An 18,767-nucleotide genomic window follows, 5' to 3' on the forward strand; every position below is an offset into this window, starting at 1 on the left:
TTGAGAAATTTGAACTTAGCATTTCTCACAGCAATCAGGTAGGCATTCTCGGCAGTATAGTACCGCTGCCACGCATTGGACAATGCTCTTACCTTAGCAGCACGAAAGAAGCGCTTTTTTCTGCCTTCTAATGTTTTAAGTGTCTTGGTGTACCATGGCTTTTGGCGATTTTCACGGAAAGTAATTTTAGGAATGAATTTGTTGGCCAAGTCCTGCATTTTGCATTTGAATACCTCCCAGCTCTCCTGGATAGGCATGCTGTAAAATTGGGCTTCAAATAAAGGGAAAAAATTTCTAAGCTCGTTGTTAATTGCGTCATAGTTACCTTTTTCATATAGAAGGATTGTTTTCTTACGTTTTTCGTGCTGTTCAAGGCAGAACGAAAGCTCGGCGTGGATAACTTTGTGATCACTAATTTCTTTCAGGTAAGTTATATGTGATAAGCTCTCTGGATTCGTAGTTAGTGTAAGATCCAAGATATTAGCAATGACGCCAGCAACACGCGTTGGTTCCCTTACTAACTGAGTGAGATTGGCATTCAAACATACCTCTATAAAATCTTTTAATTCTCTGTGGTTAGCACCTGAGGGAACTAGTTTCTGCCAGTCGATACCGGGATAATTGAAATCTCCGAACAGCAATATATGTGAATTTCGATGTGCAGTACCGAGATCACTCAGAATATTGTTCAGCTCACTTGCAAAGTTAGGTGAAGTATGCGGAGCCCTGTAGCAAACACCAAGCAAAACGGATTGCGCCGATGAGCGAAAAATTAACCATAACATTTCTAGATGAGAGACGATGTCTAATGGTGTGCACGATAAATTAGGGCCCCCAGCAATCAAGACACCGCCCCCTCGAGTGCATCGGCGGTCATTTCTGAAAACTTGGAAACCTGCCAAGTCGGCAAGTACTTCTGTATCAGTGACATCAGGGGTAAGCCACGTTTCGGTTAGTATAAGTATGCTGCTGTTTGAAGAAATCATGATGTTAGACACGAGTTCACGCTTAGATAGGAAACTGCGAATATTTGCGAATATGACAGACAATGAAAGGTTATTCCTTGGTATAGTTTGGGGGCGGGTAATCACATTTTTCCGGGCGGACGATTCCTATAACACTTCTCTTACAGATTCAGATACGCTATCAAACACGTAGCGCTTCGGTCCGATGTGCAAGGTTTTGTAGCGCAGATTAAATGGGGCAGATTGCTTTCTGGCAAATGCCACGAGCTGGCTGCGAGCAATTCGAACTGCACGAGAAAAATCTTCGCCAATACTATAATTGGTACCTTTTAGTTTCCGGGCGCTCGACAGGACAGTTTCTTTTGTTTTGAAAAATGTGAATTTTGTTATTATTGGACGGGGTTTGTCGTTCGAATGACGTCCGAGACGATGGGCGCGCTCTATCTCTTTTGTGTCTATGTGTGTATCTAAATGCTCGCGGCAAAGTTTAATGATAAGTTGTTCTGATTGTGCGTACGATTCAGGTGTAGTTTCAGGGATACCGTAGAATACCAAGTTGCTCCGTCGCGTTCGGTTTTCCGCATCATCAAAACGTGCCTCTAGTTTTGAAATTAAGCGAGTAGCTTTAGTTGCGTCGGCGCGGAGAACTTCTGTGTCTGTTTTAAGTGTTTTAAGGCTTTCGTAATGGCTCTCAAGTACGGCCATTCGTTTGCCGAGGTCAGATACATTTCTGTCTGTCGCTAATAACTGAGATTTCAGATCTTGAACTTCAGAAATAAGCTTGGACTGGTCAGTAGATACCTTCTTTAGCTCTGCGAGGATAGCTGCAGTATCCGGACCGGGGTTAGTTTCTATATCACCGGAAAGTAGGAGTAACAGCGAAAAAACGACATGAAAACAATCAGCAAGAGCAGCGTTAAGGCACTGTTGGCTTGGCAGCTGTACTAAGAAGTAGTTGTTAGACTTTTTAGCAAAGAGGCTGAAACGTTCACCAACCTACATTACGAAGACGAAAGGATTAGTGGCCTGCGCAGTGGCAAAGCCGCCAAGCCCACAAAGCGCCACTGGTGGCTGCTCCTGTTTTATAGCTGGCCCTACTAATGATGTTGGATGCGATGGGGCTTCCCATTCTGCTGCGAGGGGCAGATAATCCAAGGACGGGTGTTTCGTTCCAACGACGAGTGAAGCGATGGCAGTGGCTCGTTGACGGGCGCCTGATACATCCACGCCGAGATGGGTTGGTAAATATGAAGGTGCGGTCAATGGCGTAGTCGCCAGTCCAGGAAGGAAAAGGCACGCGATGAATGTTCCGAGCACCTGCATTACGAAGACGAAAGGATTAGTGGCCTGCGCAGTGGCAAAGCCGCCAAGCCCACAAAGCGCCACTGGTGGCTGCTCCTGTTTTATAGCTGGCCCTACTAATGATGTTGGATGCGATGGGGCTTCCCATTCTGCTGCGAGGGGCAGATAATCCAAGGACGGGTGTTTCGTTCCAAAGACGAGTGAAGCGATGGCAGTGGCTCGTTGACGGGCGCCTGATACATCCACGCTGAGATGGGTTGGTAAATATGAAGGTGCGGTCAGTGGCGTAGTCGCCAGTCCAGGAAAGAAAAGGCACGCGATGAATGTTCCGAGCACCTGCATTACGAAGACGAAAGGATTAGTGGCCTGCGCAGTGGCAAAGCCGCCAAGCCGACAAAGCGCCACTGGTGGCTGCTCCTGTTTTATAGCTGGCCCTACTAATGATGTTGGATGCGATGGGGCTTCCCATTCTGCTGCGAGGGGCAGATAATCCAAGGACGGGTGTTTCGTTCCAAAGACGAGTGAAGCGATGGCAGTGGCTCGTTGACGGGCGCCTGATACATCCACGCTGAGATGGGTTGGTAAATATGAAGGTGCGGTCAGTGGCGTAGTCGCCAGTCCAGGAAAGAAAAGGCACGCGATGAATGTTCCGAGCACCTGCATTACGAAGACGAAAGGATTAGTGGCCTGCGCAGTGGCAAAGCCACCAAGCCCTATTTCAATGAGCTGAGCATGTAAAAAATTCAATTAGGGTATGGAGTATTGCCTTGACAATTATATTTATTTTCAGTCACCGCTGTTTATTTTACTGCATCTCAACATATGTGCACAACTATTTTCTTATTGTTCCAGTTTTACAAGTTACAGTAACTACGCTTTCACGCTAAATTGCACAACATTACTGTAAATTTCGTTCGCAAAATGCGAGTGATAATTAAGAATGTTCATAAATTTGCCAAATGTGTGTCACATTTGCAGGGATCTTAGACAAACAGAAAAATCAGGAGAGCAGCCTTTGTGTAACTTTACTTGTGCCACTTTCATGAAAACTCTTTCCACACTAGTATTGCCACCACTGCTCACAATTGTATTTCGTTCATTACAAGCCACATACGAAGCAGGTATTCACCACCATAAAGCAGGCACCCAGATCGGCACTCTGCGTAGAGGCTTGATGCTTTCCACACAAAAGAGTCGTTCACAGATCCTGGGTATGAGGTTTCGAGGACAGTTATTCTGAGGCTCGCATCACACACCTGCAAGAAATTGTGTGTTAGTTACATATCAACGATTGCTTTGCACAGTAAATATTATGGTCATGCAGGACTAGACAATGACACAGTGCAATATTCATCTGGTCAAATTTATTTATGCTATCTACATCAAGGGACGAGGTGATATTTTTCTCCTGCTTTTTTTCTAGAATGCCCGAGCCCTTTCAATTTGCTTTTTATTTAACTATATATTTCTTACAAAGATCGTTTGCATCATTTCATTTTTTTGGACCGATCATGCGCAGCCAAAATAAAACGCCTGTCTCTGAACTGTGATCTTTAAGTGTGTTTCTCTATGTGAATGGGGCGTCACATTTATGTTGATGTCACAGGGACACTTTCCATCTCAATATCGTTCGACCCAATTTCGTTGAACAAAGTGACTAACGGTACGTCAGACGTAGGCAAAATCCCAGAAGCTAAAGGTGCGTCGAATGTGCCTTTCAAGGCAAAGTTTTGTCAGGGGTTGCAGAAGTAGCGGGCGCGGTAGCGCTAAGCGCGTCACAAGTTGGCAGCTGGACGTAACTATATCGATTTAATAGTTTTTTTTCACTAATTGTTACAACGTATAATTATTTCGCATTATTGGCGGCGCCTCCAGGACACCTAAGCTAGACCCCGGACTGGTCCGCAGGTTGGGGCTCGCAGAGGCCTGCCCGTGCCAGGGGTGTATAAGATCGGCTGCCCGCGATAGATTTATTATAAATCTCAGGTGTTCTCCTGAGGCCTCCGTTTGCTAGTTACATGTGCCCTCCTGGAGCAGTGCTTGTAAAAAATCTAAGCTATTGTCGCGACGAAAAAGCTGCCCGCGACTTATGCGGGTAATATACGGCGCACTTTTGATCGCGATCAAGCCCGATCCGGATCGAATTCCTCAGTCGTGATTGGCTCCTTTGCACAAATTGTGCGAGAGAGCAAATCGCAGCCGAGAATTTTGATCCCGATCGGTACAGATAATGATCAGAAGTGTACCGGTCAGAACCTTGCCCCTCTAGACGCAGCGTTAACAAAAACTCACCACCATGACGCCCAAGGCGTAATAGCCTTTCGCGCAGAAGTAAGCCGCCTTGTTGGCATCGTCCCTCTCCGATGGTGCGCGAATGCACACAAATGTGCCATCCACAGCCTCGACGCAACCCTGGAACCTGCAGTCTCGGCCCACGAACCCTTCGGATGCAGAAGTCAACGCCGCCATGTCGTCTGGAAACGAGATCCATGCGTCGCTGATGCAATCCACGATAGCCTCGATGGCTGCGTGAATCGAACGGCTAACGCTAGTTTGACTTGTAGTCAAGTCCTCGTCACTGGCAATCACACCTTGAAATACGCCTGTATCAAGGAAGCCAAGCGCGCACAGGACTTGAGCTTCTACAGTCAACGCTGTGGGAGTGTTCACTCGCTCGCGCACAAGCACCGGACGAAGCTCTTCGCACAACCACCGTGCCAAGTCCTCACTCAGTCGCGACCGAGACCGGAACATTTCCTCGGGCATCTGGAACGCATCGCGATGCTCACGAAACTGCCGCTCTTCCTGCAACTCCAGCCACTGAACAATAAAAGGCACCGACATTGTTTCTGCGTCCTAAAATTAACGAGAGGCAGTCGCGGCCTACGGCTGTAACTACGGTGTGCCTTCTGCAAGGTACGTAGAGTCCCCTCGTTACACCAGCACAAGTTCGCATTAGAGTAATAACAAAAATCCTCTTGTAAATGCACTCACATAAAAAGTTTTGTTTGGGTGCTCCTAATAAGCAAAAAATAAGTTAATTTGCCGTTCGTATTGTTTGCATAAATATATGCATTCTCCAATGCGGTGACGCAGCAGCCGCCTATTCAGTGTTGCCATCGCCATTACATATGGCCGCTCATTACCATAATTCGCGCGGCTCGTCGCAGCAAATATTATGGCGGAAAATCTCAGCAAAGGCAGCCCAGTGTAACGTCACGCATCGTCAAAATGACGTTTACGAAACAGCCCTTCCTGTGGCGCTCCTCACGAGCTATTCCTTCAGCCAATCAGCAAGCTGGCATGGCGCATATCTAGGATCGCCGCCACATATTCCCGCAATCGCACATGCATTGCACTGGCTTGTGCATGCTGCCGCTCATATTCTTTTTGAAGCGCTAACATCGCAATATAGCTGCCAAGGAGCAAAAAAATGTATTAGTCCGTAATATTTGCAGCTCCACGTCACATTTCATCATCTTGATGAAAACGCAAAATTGCATTTTGCAATACTTCCGCTTCCCGGCACAAATGTCAAAACACGTGACTTTCCGACAGCCAATCAGAGAGTAAACATGGCGGACAATGGCGGCCGTGCAGCCGCCATGCGTGTCGAGAATAGCGCCCCGGCACACGAAAACTGCGGAGACCAATTAGAATGGGTGCTTAAGTGACGTTCGCGCGGGAAACTAATGTCAGGTGGCCCGTCCAACCACTAGTTTAGCACTGTCGTCTGCTCGCATCAGCTCTCGCTCGCGCTTGTTTGGTTTGCTTGCGACGGTAGGCGCTCGTTTCGGTTGTCGCTGTTTGCTACTTTTGCGATTTGCCACGCGAATTGTTTAGTACTTTCCGCAAGTCACGAGCTCACATGCCATTACATGGAACCTTGGACGAGCCACGTATAAAAGCCGACGCACTTGACCCGCTGATCGAGTTTCCGATGGCCGCCGACTCTGCTCTACGCTATCATTGTTCTCGCTTGTTACTTGTTTTGCTAGACACAAGTTCGCCCAATAGAGAGTGAAATTTGCAACTTTAATTTTCGACACTGCGTTGTTCTTTGCCGTTGCTAAAACAGGACAACATAATCCTAATGGAAGATAGTTTCAGCCAGTTCTTTCTGAAGAGTGAGCGATGCTATTGGGGGAAGTCCTTCGTCTGCCGCAGCTGCTGAACTATCTGCCCTAGCCGAGGCTCAGTTCCGTCGGCGATAGGACCTTGTCCTTTAGAATCAAATTTTTTGCCACTATATATCGCGAAATCAAAACACCTAAACAGCCGCACTTAAAATTCGCATTTTTTAGTACGGTAATCGTCGGTGAATTTTTTATTTGCGTCCCATTTAGAACTGAAGTTTCTGCACAGAATGCAAATTTAGTTATCGAGCGATTTTTCAGAGCCTTACTTCTTGGACCCGCTCGATTATTCTGACTTGAGAAAAGTGTATGGTTGCTCATAGCTCCAAATATTTCAGTAGAAAGCACTGACAAGGACAGAAAGAAACGACGATAGACGCTGGCACATATCTCGTCGTGCCTTTCTGTTCTCGTCATCGCTTTGTGCTTTAAGCATTTCGCGCCATTTTGGCCCAATAATCCTCTAATATAGGGTGTTCCGTAGTGCATCGAGTGACAGCACTCGACCACCGCAAGAAACCTGCCGTGAAGTCAGTGCCAGCACTCGACCACCGCAAGTAACCTGCCGTGAAGTCAGCGCTCCAGGGCACTTCAGTCAGACATCCCGTGCATGGCAGTTGAGCATTTCTTCTCCTCCTGAAATACCTGCCTGTTTTGCCGCAAACTACGCAAGCAGGCCACAAAAACCTTATGGAAGGGCGTCGAGAATCGTCGCGTCGACAGCGTCGCAAACTTCAAAAACGCGGCAAACTGCCGGAGAAAATTTCATAGGACTGCAATAGCATACGACCGCACGCAAGTGCAACAGCCGTCCTACTTCCATGGCAAGCGTTCACTGGGGTGATCAGCAGGCAATTTTTGAAAGCTGGCTGACAGCCGCTATATCACCAATGCCCTTCCAACTTCCACGTGACCTTCAACTCTTCAGTGTACATTGTTGTCCTGTTCAGGAAGTCTGTAATTTAGCTACCTTCCGGTTTTGGGATTCGATATACAACTTTCTCCCCGAATGCTACTTGCAGCTTTTGTGCTTTTTTGCGCATGTCTGACGCTAGTATTGCGATTGAATAACACCAACAGTCTAGACGGATGTTTGCGTATCGTCACGTTCCGTATAGCGCAAGGGTGATAACACTGTCACCGAGCACCCTAAACTCTAACAAAAAAAAGGGCTAAATGTAGTAGGGAGGTAATTTGCCGCAACCATTAATCCTTTTGGGCACTAACTGACATGGGATGAACTGTTGCACCCCATGCGCTTACCCCTTCGAGGACTAACAGTTGCCCGTTTCCAATGCTCCTCAAGGGAGTAACGGTAATTCTTTCCGAGCAAAGGTGGAAATAATGAAATTAGGTATTTGTGCCCTAACAAACTCCGGGCTCTGGACAGGCCGCCATTGGAATATGAACCTGGCAACGTTTAATGCTAGAACATTATCTAGTGAGGCGAGTATAGCAGTGCTATTGGAGGAGTTAGAGGGCAGTAAATGGGATATAATAGGGCTCAGCGAAGTTAGGAGGCCAAAAGAAGCATATACACTGCTAAAAAGCGGGCACGTCCTGTGCTACCGGGGCTTAGTGGAGAGAAGAGAACTAGGCGTCGGATTCCTTATTAATAAGAATATAGCTGGTACCATACAGGAATTCTATAGCATTACCGAGAGGGTGGCAGGTCTTCTTGTGAAACTTAATAAGCGGTACAAAATGAAGATTGTATAGGTCTACGTCCCTACATCCAGTCATGATGACCAGGAAGTCGAAAACTTCTATGAGGACGTGGAATCGGCGATGGGTAGAGCGAAAAGTAAATACACTTTACTAATGGGCGACTTTAATGCCTAGGTAGGCAAGAAGCAGGCTGGAGACAAGCCAGGGGGAGGGGGGAATATGGCATAGGCACTAGGAATATCAGGGGGGAGTTATTAGTAGAGTTTGTGGAACAGAATAAGATGAGGATAATGAATACCTTCTTCCGCGAGCGGGATAGCCGAAAGTGGATGTGGAGGAGCCCGAATGGCGAGACTAGAAATGAAATAGACTTCATACTCTGCGCTAACCCTGGCATCATACAAGATGTGGACGTGCTCGGCAAGGTGCGCTGCAGTGACCACAGGATGGTAAGAACTCGAATTAGCCTAGACCTGAGAAGGGAACAGAAGAAACTTGTACATAAGAAGCCGATCAATGAGTTAGCGGTAAGAGGGAAAATAGAGGAACTCCAGATCAAGCTACAGAACAGGCATTCGGCTTTAACTCAGGAAGAGGACCTTAGTGTTGAAGCAATGAACGACAATCTTATGGCCATCATTAAGGAGTGTGCAATGGAAGTAGGTGGTAACTTCGTTAGGCAGGATACCAGTAAACTATCGCAGGAGACGAAAGATCTGATCAAGAAACGCCACTATATGAAAGCCTCTAACCCTACAGCTAGAATATAACTGGCAGAACTTTCGAAGTTAATCAACAAGCGTAAGACAGCTGACACAAGGAAGTATAATATGGATAGAATTGAACATGCTCTCAGGAACAGAGGAAGCCTAAAAACAGTGAAGAAGAAACTAGGAATTGGCAAGAATCAGATGTATGCGTTAAGAGACAAAGCCGTCAATGTCATTACTAATATGGATGAGATAGTTCAAGTAGCTGAGGAGTTCTATAGAAATTTATGCAGTACCAGTGGCACCCACGACGATAATGGAAGAGAAAATAGTCTAGAGGAATTCGAAATCCCACTGGTAACGCCGGAAGAAGTAAAGAAAGCCTTGGGAGATATGCAAAGGGGGAAGGCAGCTGGGGAGGATCAGGTAACAGCAGATTTGTTGAAGGGTGGCGGGCAGATTGTTCTAGAGAAACTTGCCACCCTGTATACGCAATGCATCATAACGTCGAGCGTACCGGAATCATGGAAAAACGTTAACATAATCCTAATCCATGAGAAAGGGGACTTCAAAGATTTGAAAAATTACAGACTGATCAGCTTACTGTCCGTTGCCTACAAGCTATTTACTAAGGTAATCGGAAATAGAACCAGGAACACCTTAGACTTCTGTCAAGCAAAGGACCAGGCAGGATTCCGTAAAGGCTACTCAACCATAGAGCATATTCACACTATCAGTCAGGTGATAGAGAAATGTGCGGAATATAACCAACCCTTATATATAGCTTTCTTTGATTACGAGAAAGCATTTGATTCTGTCGAAATCTCAGCAGTCATGGAGGCAATATGGAATCACGGTGTAGACAAGCTGTACATAAAAATACTGAATTATATCTATAGCGACTCCACAGCCACCATATTCCGCCATAAAGAAAGCAACAAAATCCCAATAAAGGAAGGCGTCAGGCAGGGGGATACGATCTCTCCAATACTATTCACAGCGTGTTTACAGGAGGTATTCAGAGACCTGGATTGAGAAGAAATGGGGATAAGAGGTAATGAAGACTACCTTAGTAACTTGCGATTCGTTGATGATATTGCCTTGCTTAGTAACTCAGGGGACCAACTGCAATGCATACTCACTGACCTGGAGAGAGAAAAGAGAAGTGTTGGCCTTAAAATTAATTTGCAGAAAACTAAAGTAGTGTTTAGGAGTCTCGGAAGAGAACAGCAGTTTAGGCTAGGTAGCGAGGCGCTGGAAGTGACAAGGGAATATATCTACTTGGGGCCCATAGTGACCGCGGATCCGGATCATGAAACTGAAATAATCAGAAGATTAAGAATGGGCTGAGTTGCGTTTGGCAGGCATTCTCAGATCATGAACAGCAGGTTGTCATTATCCCTCAAGAGAAAAGTGTATAATAGCTGTGTCTTACCAGTACTCTCCTACGGGGCAGAAACCTGGAGGCTTACGAAAAGGGTTCTACTCGAATTGAGGACGACGCAACGAGCTATGGAAAGAAGAATGATAGGTGTAACGTTAAGGGATAAGAAAAGAGCAGATTGGGTGAGGGAACAAACGCGAGTTAATGACATCTTAGTTGAAATCAAGAAAAAGAAACGGGCATGGGCAGGACATGTAATGAGGAGGGAAGACAACCAATGGTCATTAATGGTTACGGACTGGATTCCAAGGGAAGGGAAGCGTAGTAGGGGACGGCAGAAAGTTAGGTGGGCGGATGAGATTAAGAAGTTTGCAGGGACGGCATGGCCACAATTAGTACTTGACCGGGGTTGTTGGAGAAATATGGGAGAGGCCTTTGCCCTGCGATGGGCGTAACCAGGCTGATGATGATGGTGATGATGTTGATGATAATGGAAAAATTACTGAGCTGAAAAAAGCCATGCCCGAGAGTAGGATTCGAACTCAAGCCTTGGAACTCTCACTCGCAAGTCACGTACTCTAACCACTTAACCATGGTGGCTTTTTTTTATCACGGGCTTGCCAAAAGAAAGTACAATGTGAATATTACATGACCATAAAAAACAACTAGTCAATGCCGGACCAGTGTGCTCTGATAAGAACGATGTAGGCTAGTAACTTTGTCCAAAGCACTTTGCCAATCAGGAGTATCACTCTGCGCACAGGAAAATTCGCGTATATATAGCACACTTTCAATGAAGTATTCATGTGCTGGGGCCTGAACAATGCGCTCATCTCTAATATCCATACGCGTTCGCTACACGCTATGCATGCACAGAAGCATTAACAGATTGACAGGCAGGCACTCCCTATGGTTCCATGCATGGCAGGAAGCGCATCCCGAAAGCACTTAACGCAATTCCCTTTTTAAAGCTGCGTTTTAGAATATGCCACAAAACACTGCGTCATGGCAGTCTAGAGAGATATGCTCGATCGTCTCCGGTTTTTTGCATGTGAAGCAATTCACAGACCAAGGTATAAAAGTGCCTTTGCTTTGCAACCACGGTTTCACTGGGAGAGTGCCTGTATGTAGTTGAAAAAAGAAAGATTTCACAGAAGCTCTTACCGGCATTCGTTTAACTCTCTTAAGAACATCTTGTTCTGAACTAAAACAAATACTGTACGATACAATGGTAAAGGCAAGAATACATCAACAAGATCTTTATACAACTTCTTACTAGTAACAGCGGCGAGATATTCACTAGAAAACCTTGCTTTTAGTAATTGGAAAGACGCGACCACTTCACGCAAGAAAGCACTTAAAGGTATTGGCTCCATATACATGGACGAGACTGCATAATCAGCCAATGAATCCTGCAGTCGAGCGTGAATCACTGTTCTCAGAAGAGCATCCTTTTGATCACGCAAAAAAGAAACCTGCTTACAATCTGTTTGAGGAAGAAATGTGACAACCCCAGCTCACCATTCAACACTCTATGGAACAGATTACTACGACTTGTACGTTCCCATGTTGAAGCCCAAATAAACGTCGCAAATACTCTATGCAGCTTTTGCACAGACATCCTCATCAGACATAACGCTTGCATCACGTAGAAGATTTTAGCGACTAAAAACAAATTCCACATGGTGACTCGTGCAAACATTGAAAATGTGTGCCCTCCCATTTGCTGGTCTGGGTTTTCACTCACAATACTTCACTCTCCCAATATTATTTGCTATCACGACAATGTTCGAGGGGCACACCTAGGTAGGTGTGCCCCTCGTGCCTGGTGTTACCACCCATTGCATGCTACAAAAAGTCTCAGGCTTGTATTGCCAATTCCCATGCCAAAAGCCAAGACACTTGTTCCAGTTAATAGCATTTCCACTTCCAGTACAAAATTTTACAGCCTCTTGTACAACAGCTTTAACACTGTGATGGTCCGTACAAAACACTGCTACACCATGAGCATATACTAAAACTCGACCTTCAGTTTTACGTAAAGTGTAACCCCGCATGTTTGGGCTCTTAAGCAGCCACAAACAAAAAGGCTCGAGGTAGAGAGCGAAAAGCAGGAGTTAAGTTTTTTGATTGTTCTTTTCTCCTTGAAGTCGACCAAAGTCTCTTCAAGGTGTTTATCGGCGTTGATGAAGCAGGAGGCAGGTTGGAGGTAACAAAACTTGAAGATATATTGCAACGGAAATATTTACACAGTCAAATACAGAGTTAGCAAAAGAACACTGATACAAAACACACAGGTAAACAGCGCCTTACTCTTCTACTTTTCTTAAGTTAGAGCCTAGGACAACTGTCACTACATACGACCAACCGAGTCTCACTGTTCTACCACTAAGTGGTTACGGCCCAGACTAGCGTTGCATCGTACGGAGTCTTACTGTTCTATCAGGTTTAGTGATTACAGCCTAGACTGAGGAACAAGCACCTCGTCTCGGTTGTTATAGGGGAAAGAGACAAAGAAAAAGGGCGGTAGGGTCGTTAGCCCATCCCACGGAAGCAATTGCCAATGAGAGTTGACAGTTTCTTAAGCCACAACCCAAAGGGATGGGCTTACTCTCATAAGTGAATCTATTGGAAAACCACCCTGTTTTCCCTCTTCCCACATCTTCCTCTCCCCCTCCTATTTCCACGTGGTCAGTGACGGCCTCGTCAAACACGCCAGGCATGCATGATTTATTGAGGCCATCTCGCACCTCAGCGGCGTTTCTAGCCAGCAAGGGGGGCTCGGGCGCTGGTGTCCCAACACCGCGTACCGTAGTCCCCCTCAAGGTTTTTCCTGGTAGAAAACTAATTACCGCTGGCGGCATCCGGACTCGGGTGCTCTTCAAACGACGCCGCGCCCCTCTCTACGGCGCGCACTGCATGTTGCAACACGACACAAAGCGGGCTCTCCCCAGTGCTCAAAACAAGATGCACGTGGCTGCCGTCCGAATGCGAGGGGCGCGAACCCCCCGCTCCGTACGCGCCAGACGTGGTCAACATTGCTAGCAGCTGCGTCTCCAATTAGCAGGGGACTCAAGAGCCGGCGCCACAACGTCGCGTATACAACCGTCCCGCTCGAGCTTTGTCCGCGTGGCCCTATTATGACCATCGGCGGAATGTCAACAAAGCCCGCGCAAAAGCATTTGCTCCGAATCCGTTTTGCGCCTCTGCACCGCGCCCCCCGCGGCGGCGCGCGCCTCGGCTCGTTACCGACACCACGCGGGCCGTCCGACCCCTCACAAACAGAATCGTTTGCCGGCCGAGGCGCTGGGGGGTGGACGCTTCTCCATTCACAAAACGCACGTGCAACTAGCGGCACTTCAAAAGTATATACAAAACAATCATGCAGCCCTACGCCGTCCATTCTTCCTGTTCGAGGGATGAGCGGCCTAACACGTTCCCCCTAAAGAGTATACTGGGCTGATTTTCGCTCAGTGATACGATAAATCACTGCCGCGATTACGTAATGAACATTCTAACCACCCCCTAGCCTAATTACATCACAAGAACAAACACTTTCAAGTAACAAAGCAAGAAGAGAGTAAAAAGAAATACACAATACATGTCATCAAACTATTAAGTACACGATTGCAGTTCCAAACTGTAAGAGCACTCTAGTGTCTCTGGGTCTTGAATCGGCACTCACAAAGTCCGCAATATACAGCGCCAAGTGAGCAGGAACATTCACGCCCATCCAGTTGGCATGGCACTATAGTATTACGCTGGCTTCCATGAGCTGTTGTGAAGCCTGGACAAAGCATCCGCGTTACCATTACTGACACCCTTCCGATGTCGCACTGACACGTGATATCGCTGTAAAGCCAGCGCCCATCTTGTCAATTTTGCCCCGTGTGGAGTCGAAGTTGTAAGGTACGACAATGGATTGTGGTCGGAAACAACGTTTATCTCGGCACCAAAAAGCCAGTAGTCAAACTTCTTTAAGGCCCATATAATAGCAAACGCTTCCCTCTCAATTGTCGACCATCGCGTCTGAGTCGGCGTGAAGCGGTGGCTGGCAAAGGCAATAGGCCCCTCCTTTCCCTCGGCTGTCATTTGCGCCAAACAAGCGCCCGCCGCCGTAGCTGACGCGTCTGTGAAAAGCCAGTAGGGCTCAGATGGGTCTGGAGTGCTGAGCGCCACGGCCTCGCACAGGGACTGTTTCAGTGTCTTAAACGCCGTCTGAGCTTCCTCTGACCAGGGTATGCTATTGGGTACCCCCTTCTTTGTTAACCGCGTGAGCGGGCTCGCCACCTCTGCACATTCTCGGACGCACTCGCGATAGTAGCCGCACAGTCCTAGCAGGCTGCGTAGCTCCTTTTTAGTGCGTGGTGTCGCCACATTCTTAATTGCAGCTATTTTCTCTTCGTGTTCTGGGGTTGAGAATCTTGGTGCGCAACCTAATTTCTCGAGCATCGACTGTGTGAGCTGTGATTTGAAATTAGTGCCCTGGTCGGAACAGATCATTTCCGGAACGCCAGTGCGACTGAAAATTTCAATCAACGCGTCGCAAGTCGCCTTAGCTGTCAAAGAACGCAGTGGGACAACCTCTGGCCACCCTGTGCAAATGTTCACCAAGCAAAGCGCGTACCTGTGACCTTTCGCTGACGGTCTGTCTAAGGGTCCAATGATGTCTGTACTGACAATTTGAAAAGGGTGATTTGGCCTAGTGGGAGGAGTTATAGGTACTCTGTCCGTGCGACGCCTGTCAGAGCGAATTTGACAATCATGGCACGAACGACAATGCTCTAATACCTCCTTCTCCATGCCAGGCCAAAAAAAATTACACCTAATACGCACTTTAGTTTTCCTTGGCCCTAGGTGCCCTCCGCATAGTGACTCATGAGCTAAACGCATCACCTCACTGCGCTTGTCTTTGGGAACAACTAGTTGTCTCACTCGGGTGCCTACTATTGAGTCCCAGTGGTGTAAGAGTCCATCAGAGACGAACATGCCGGATTTCCCACTCCGAGCATCTTCCCAACCTTTCTTTAAGGTAGCGTCAGCTAGCTGCCATCTGCGGAACTCTTCTCTCTGGCTTATTGACGCATCCCTCTCTTCATCAATTAGCTCAACTTCTCCAGAAACACCTTCCTCCTCCAAAGTAACATTGCAGGCTACTGCCTCGGCTTTCTCATTTGATCGCTCTATCCTCTGAGCAGGCTCGGCCGGTGCTACAATGGATTCCAGAGAGCTGCTGGCCTTGAATAAATGTTCCCAATCTTCCTTGGTCAACAAACAATCTGTGCCCTCGACGAGCTCATTAGTCAACGCGCAGAGTAGGTCAATGTTCTGGGGCTCCGCCGCCATTTGCGGGCTATTTAACTTTACCGGCAACGTTGCTAGCTTTGCCTCGATAGTTTTACCAAACGCAGACACCAATCTTATTGTGCCTGATGGCTCCACGATACTTATCGGAAGGAGACTCTCGCGTATGACAGTTATTTCACTTCCCGTATCTAGAATCGCATCTGTGGATACGTTTCCGCATGAGATAGGGATCAACTGCAGGTTAGTCATGCCTTCGCCTTTGTGTTTCAAGGCCTCTACCTTTGCAGTGAGGACTCCATCAGGTATCTCACTTCCCGTCTCGTGGGCTATCGACACCCTTTGTGCCCTCTGCCTTGGCTCGATAGCCTTCTTTGGCTGATTTTCCTTGTCACTAGACATCGGGCAATCCTTAGCGAAATGGCCTGAGCTGTGACATACGTGGCACCTGAGGGCGCTTTTCGCTACGTGCGTCTGCTTTTGCCCCATCTCTGCCACTGATGACTTTGAGGCGTATCCTTTGCCTTTGGCTTGTTCCAAAGTTTGTAGTACTTTGGCAATCTCAGGTGGCTTAAGCCATCCCTCGCCTTCTCGTAGCATCACGTATTCAAGACCCTCTATACTAAGGCCCGCTTTTATACGATCCGCTACCATGAGTTCTGCCATCACTTCTACAGTGTCGGCTCCTCTTACTTGAAGGTAGTAGGAGAAATACGTTTTCACTCGCGACGCGAACTGTGACCACGTTTCCTCCTTCCGCTTCACTGCTCTCTCAAACCTTTGCAGATACTCTGCCGGAGAAAGCTTCAGTTCCATCAACACTGCCTGTTTAACTGACTCGTAATCTGTACTCTCTTCCTGGTTGAGGTTACGCAGTAGGTAGCGAACGCGCTCAGTTAGAGCTGGCATGACTAAATGCACGCGACTCTCATACGGTACCCCGTAAGTAGCAAAAAGTCTTTCTACCTCCTCGAACCATAAGGGTACATCCGCGTCACACGGCAGGCGGAACCCTTTCAGCACTTTTGCGCATTGCCCGACGGAGTCGAAGCCCATTCGCCTCCGATCGCCCCGCTCCGACTCAGCGCTGGACGACGTGCCATTGAGACGTTCAGCATTCGTCCTTGCCTGCAACAGCCTTTCGTACTCGATCTGAAGTTGTATACAGGTAGTCTGAGCATTGAGCCTTTGAATTTCAAGCTCAAGCGTTCTTGTATCATTCGGAATTTGCAGAGGCTGAGATGCCTGCTGCGAAAATTCCTGGCTCTGACTGGGTTCTCTCATTTCATTTGACTTATCGGAATTTAGCCTATCGTCATTTGATAACTCCCGATTCCGATCCATTTCCGCCACCGTCGCACCCTCAACTCCATTAGACTCCATTGTCTCTGCGCCCCCGCGTGTCCTCACCATTTGCTCTACACATCAACTGCCATGCCAACTTGAGAAAGACGCAAGAAATCCTGCTCACCCTTTGCTGAATGCACTGTCGTTTTCGGATCTCCTCCACGGTGCCGGGCTTGGCTGCTGTGGGATCTTCTCAAAGGTGCAGGAGGTGCTCGTTGGATGACTTGATCCCTTCACCACTGGTCCAGGATTCGATGTTGTAGAGTTCGCCGATCCTGTCGACTGCGCCAGTTAAGTTTTTTGATTGTTCTTTTCTCCTTGAAGTCGACCAAAGTCTCTTCAAGGTGTTTATCGGCGTTGATGAAGCAGGAGGCAGGTTGGAGGTAACAAAACTTGAAGATATATTGCAACGGAAATATTTACACAGTCAAATACAGAGTTAGCAAAAGAACACTGATACAAAACACACAGGTAAACAGCGCCTTACTCTTCTACTTTTCTTAAGTTAGAGCCTAGGACAACTGTCACTACATACGACCAACCGAGTCTCACTGTTCTACCACTAAGTGGTTACGGCCCAGACTAGCGTTGCATCGTACGGAGTCTTACTGTTCTATCAGGTTTAGTGATTACAGCCTAGACTGAGGAACAGGCACCTCGTCTCGGTTGTTATAGGGGAAAGAGACAAAGAAAAAGGGCGGTAGGGTCGTTAGCCCATCCCACGGAAGCAATTGCCAATGAGAGTTGACAGTTTCTTAAGCCACAACCCAAAGGGATGGGCTTACTCTCATAAGTGAATCTATTGGAAAACCACCCTGTTTTCCCTCTTCCCACATCTTCCTCTCCCCCTCCTATTTCCACGTGGTCAGTGACGGCCTCGTCAAACACGCCAGGCATGCATGATTTATTGAGGCCATCTCGCACCTCAGCGGCGTTTCTAGCCAGCAAGGGGGGCTCGGGCGCTGGTGTCCCAACACCGCGTACCGTAGTCCCCCTCAAGGTTTTTCCTGGTAGAAAACTAATTACCGCTGGCGGCATCCGGACTCGGGTGCTCTTCAAACGACGCCGCGCCCCTCTCTACGGCGCGCACTGCATGTTGCAACACGACACAAAGCGGGCTCTCCCCAGTGCTCAAAACAAGATGCACGTGGCTGCCGTCCGAATGCGAGGGGCGCGAACCCCCCGCTCCGTACGCGCCAGACGTGGTCAACATTGCTAGCAGCTGCGTCTCCAATTAGCAGGGGACTCAAGAGCCGGCGCCACAACGTCGCGTATACAACCGTCCCGCTCGAGCTTTGTCCGCGTGGCCCTATTATGACCATCGGCGGAATGTCAACAAAGCCCGCGCAAAAGCATTTGCTCCGAATCCGTTTTGCGCCTCTGCACCGCGCCCCCCGCGGCGGCGCGCGCCTCGGCTCGTTACCGACACCACGCGGGCCGTCCGACCCCTCACAAACAGAATCGTTTGCCGCCCGAGGCGCTGGGGGGTGGACGCTTCTCCATTCACAAAACGCACGTGCAACTAGCGGCACTTCAAAAGTATATACAAAACAATCATGCAGCCCTACGCCGTCCATTCTTCCTGTTCGAGGGATGAGCGGCCTAACAGCAGGGGAGATAAAGGGCAGCCTTGTCTCACAGACGACTGCACAAGAATTTCATCACCTAACTGCCTATTAATTATCAGCGTCGCTTTACAATCATTGTACACCATTTTAACACCTTCTGTAATAACGGTTCCAATATTGATATGGTCTAGGATCGAGAACAAAACGAAACTTCGGGTACGACTTTATCGAATTCCTTGCGCAGATCTAATTGCAACATGGCCATGCGGCCATATATACCATCACAGCATTCATGGACAGTTCTAGCTGTATGAACATTGGTAAAGATTGTCCTGCCTTTTATGCCGCATGTCTGATCTGGCCCTACAAGTGACTTAATAACA

General features: G+C 47.8%; 1 protein-coding gene across 1 annotated transcript; it reads right to left on the minus strand.

Moving 5' to 3' along the window:
- Positions 1 to 4,544: 4,544 nt before the first annotated feature.
- Positions 4,545 to 5,111, minus strand: LOC139047934 (putative nuclease HARBI1). Its single transcript, XM_070522112.1, has one exon. It carries the CDS (start codon positions 5,109 to 5,111, stop codon positions 4,545 to 4,547), a length of 567 nt encoding a protein of 188 aa, XP_070378213.1.
- Positions 5,112 to 18,767: the final 13,656 nt, after the last annotated feature.

Source organism: Dermacentor albipictus, chromosome 7, assembly GCF_038994185.2.
Source record: "Dermacentor albipictus isolate Rhodes 1998 colony chromosome 7, USDA_Dalb.pri_finalv2, whole genome shotgun sequence".
Taxonomy (NCBI): Eukaryota; Metazoa; Arthropoda; class Arachnida; order Ixodida; family Ixodidae; genus Dermacentor; species Dermacentor albipictus.

Coding starts and splice junctions, on each gene's coding strand:
- LOC139047934 (XM_070522112.1), bottom strand. CDS start 5,111: ATGTCGGTGCCTTTTATTGTTCAGTGGCTGGAGTTGCAGGAAGAGCGG.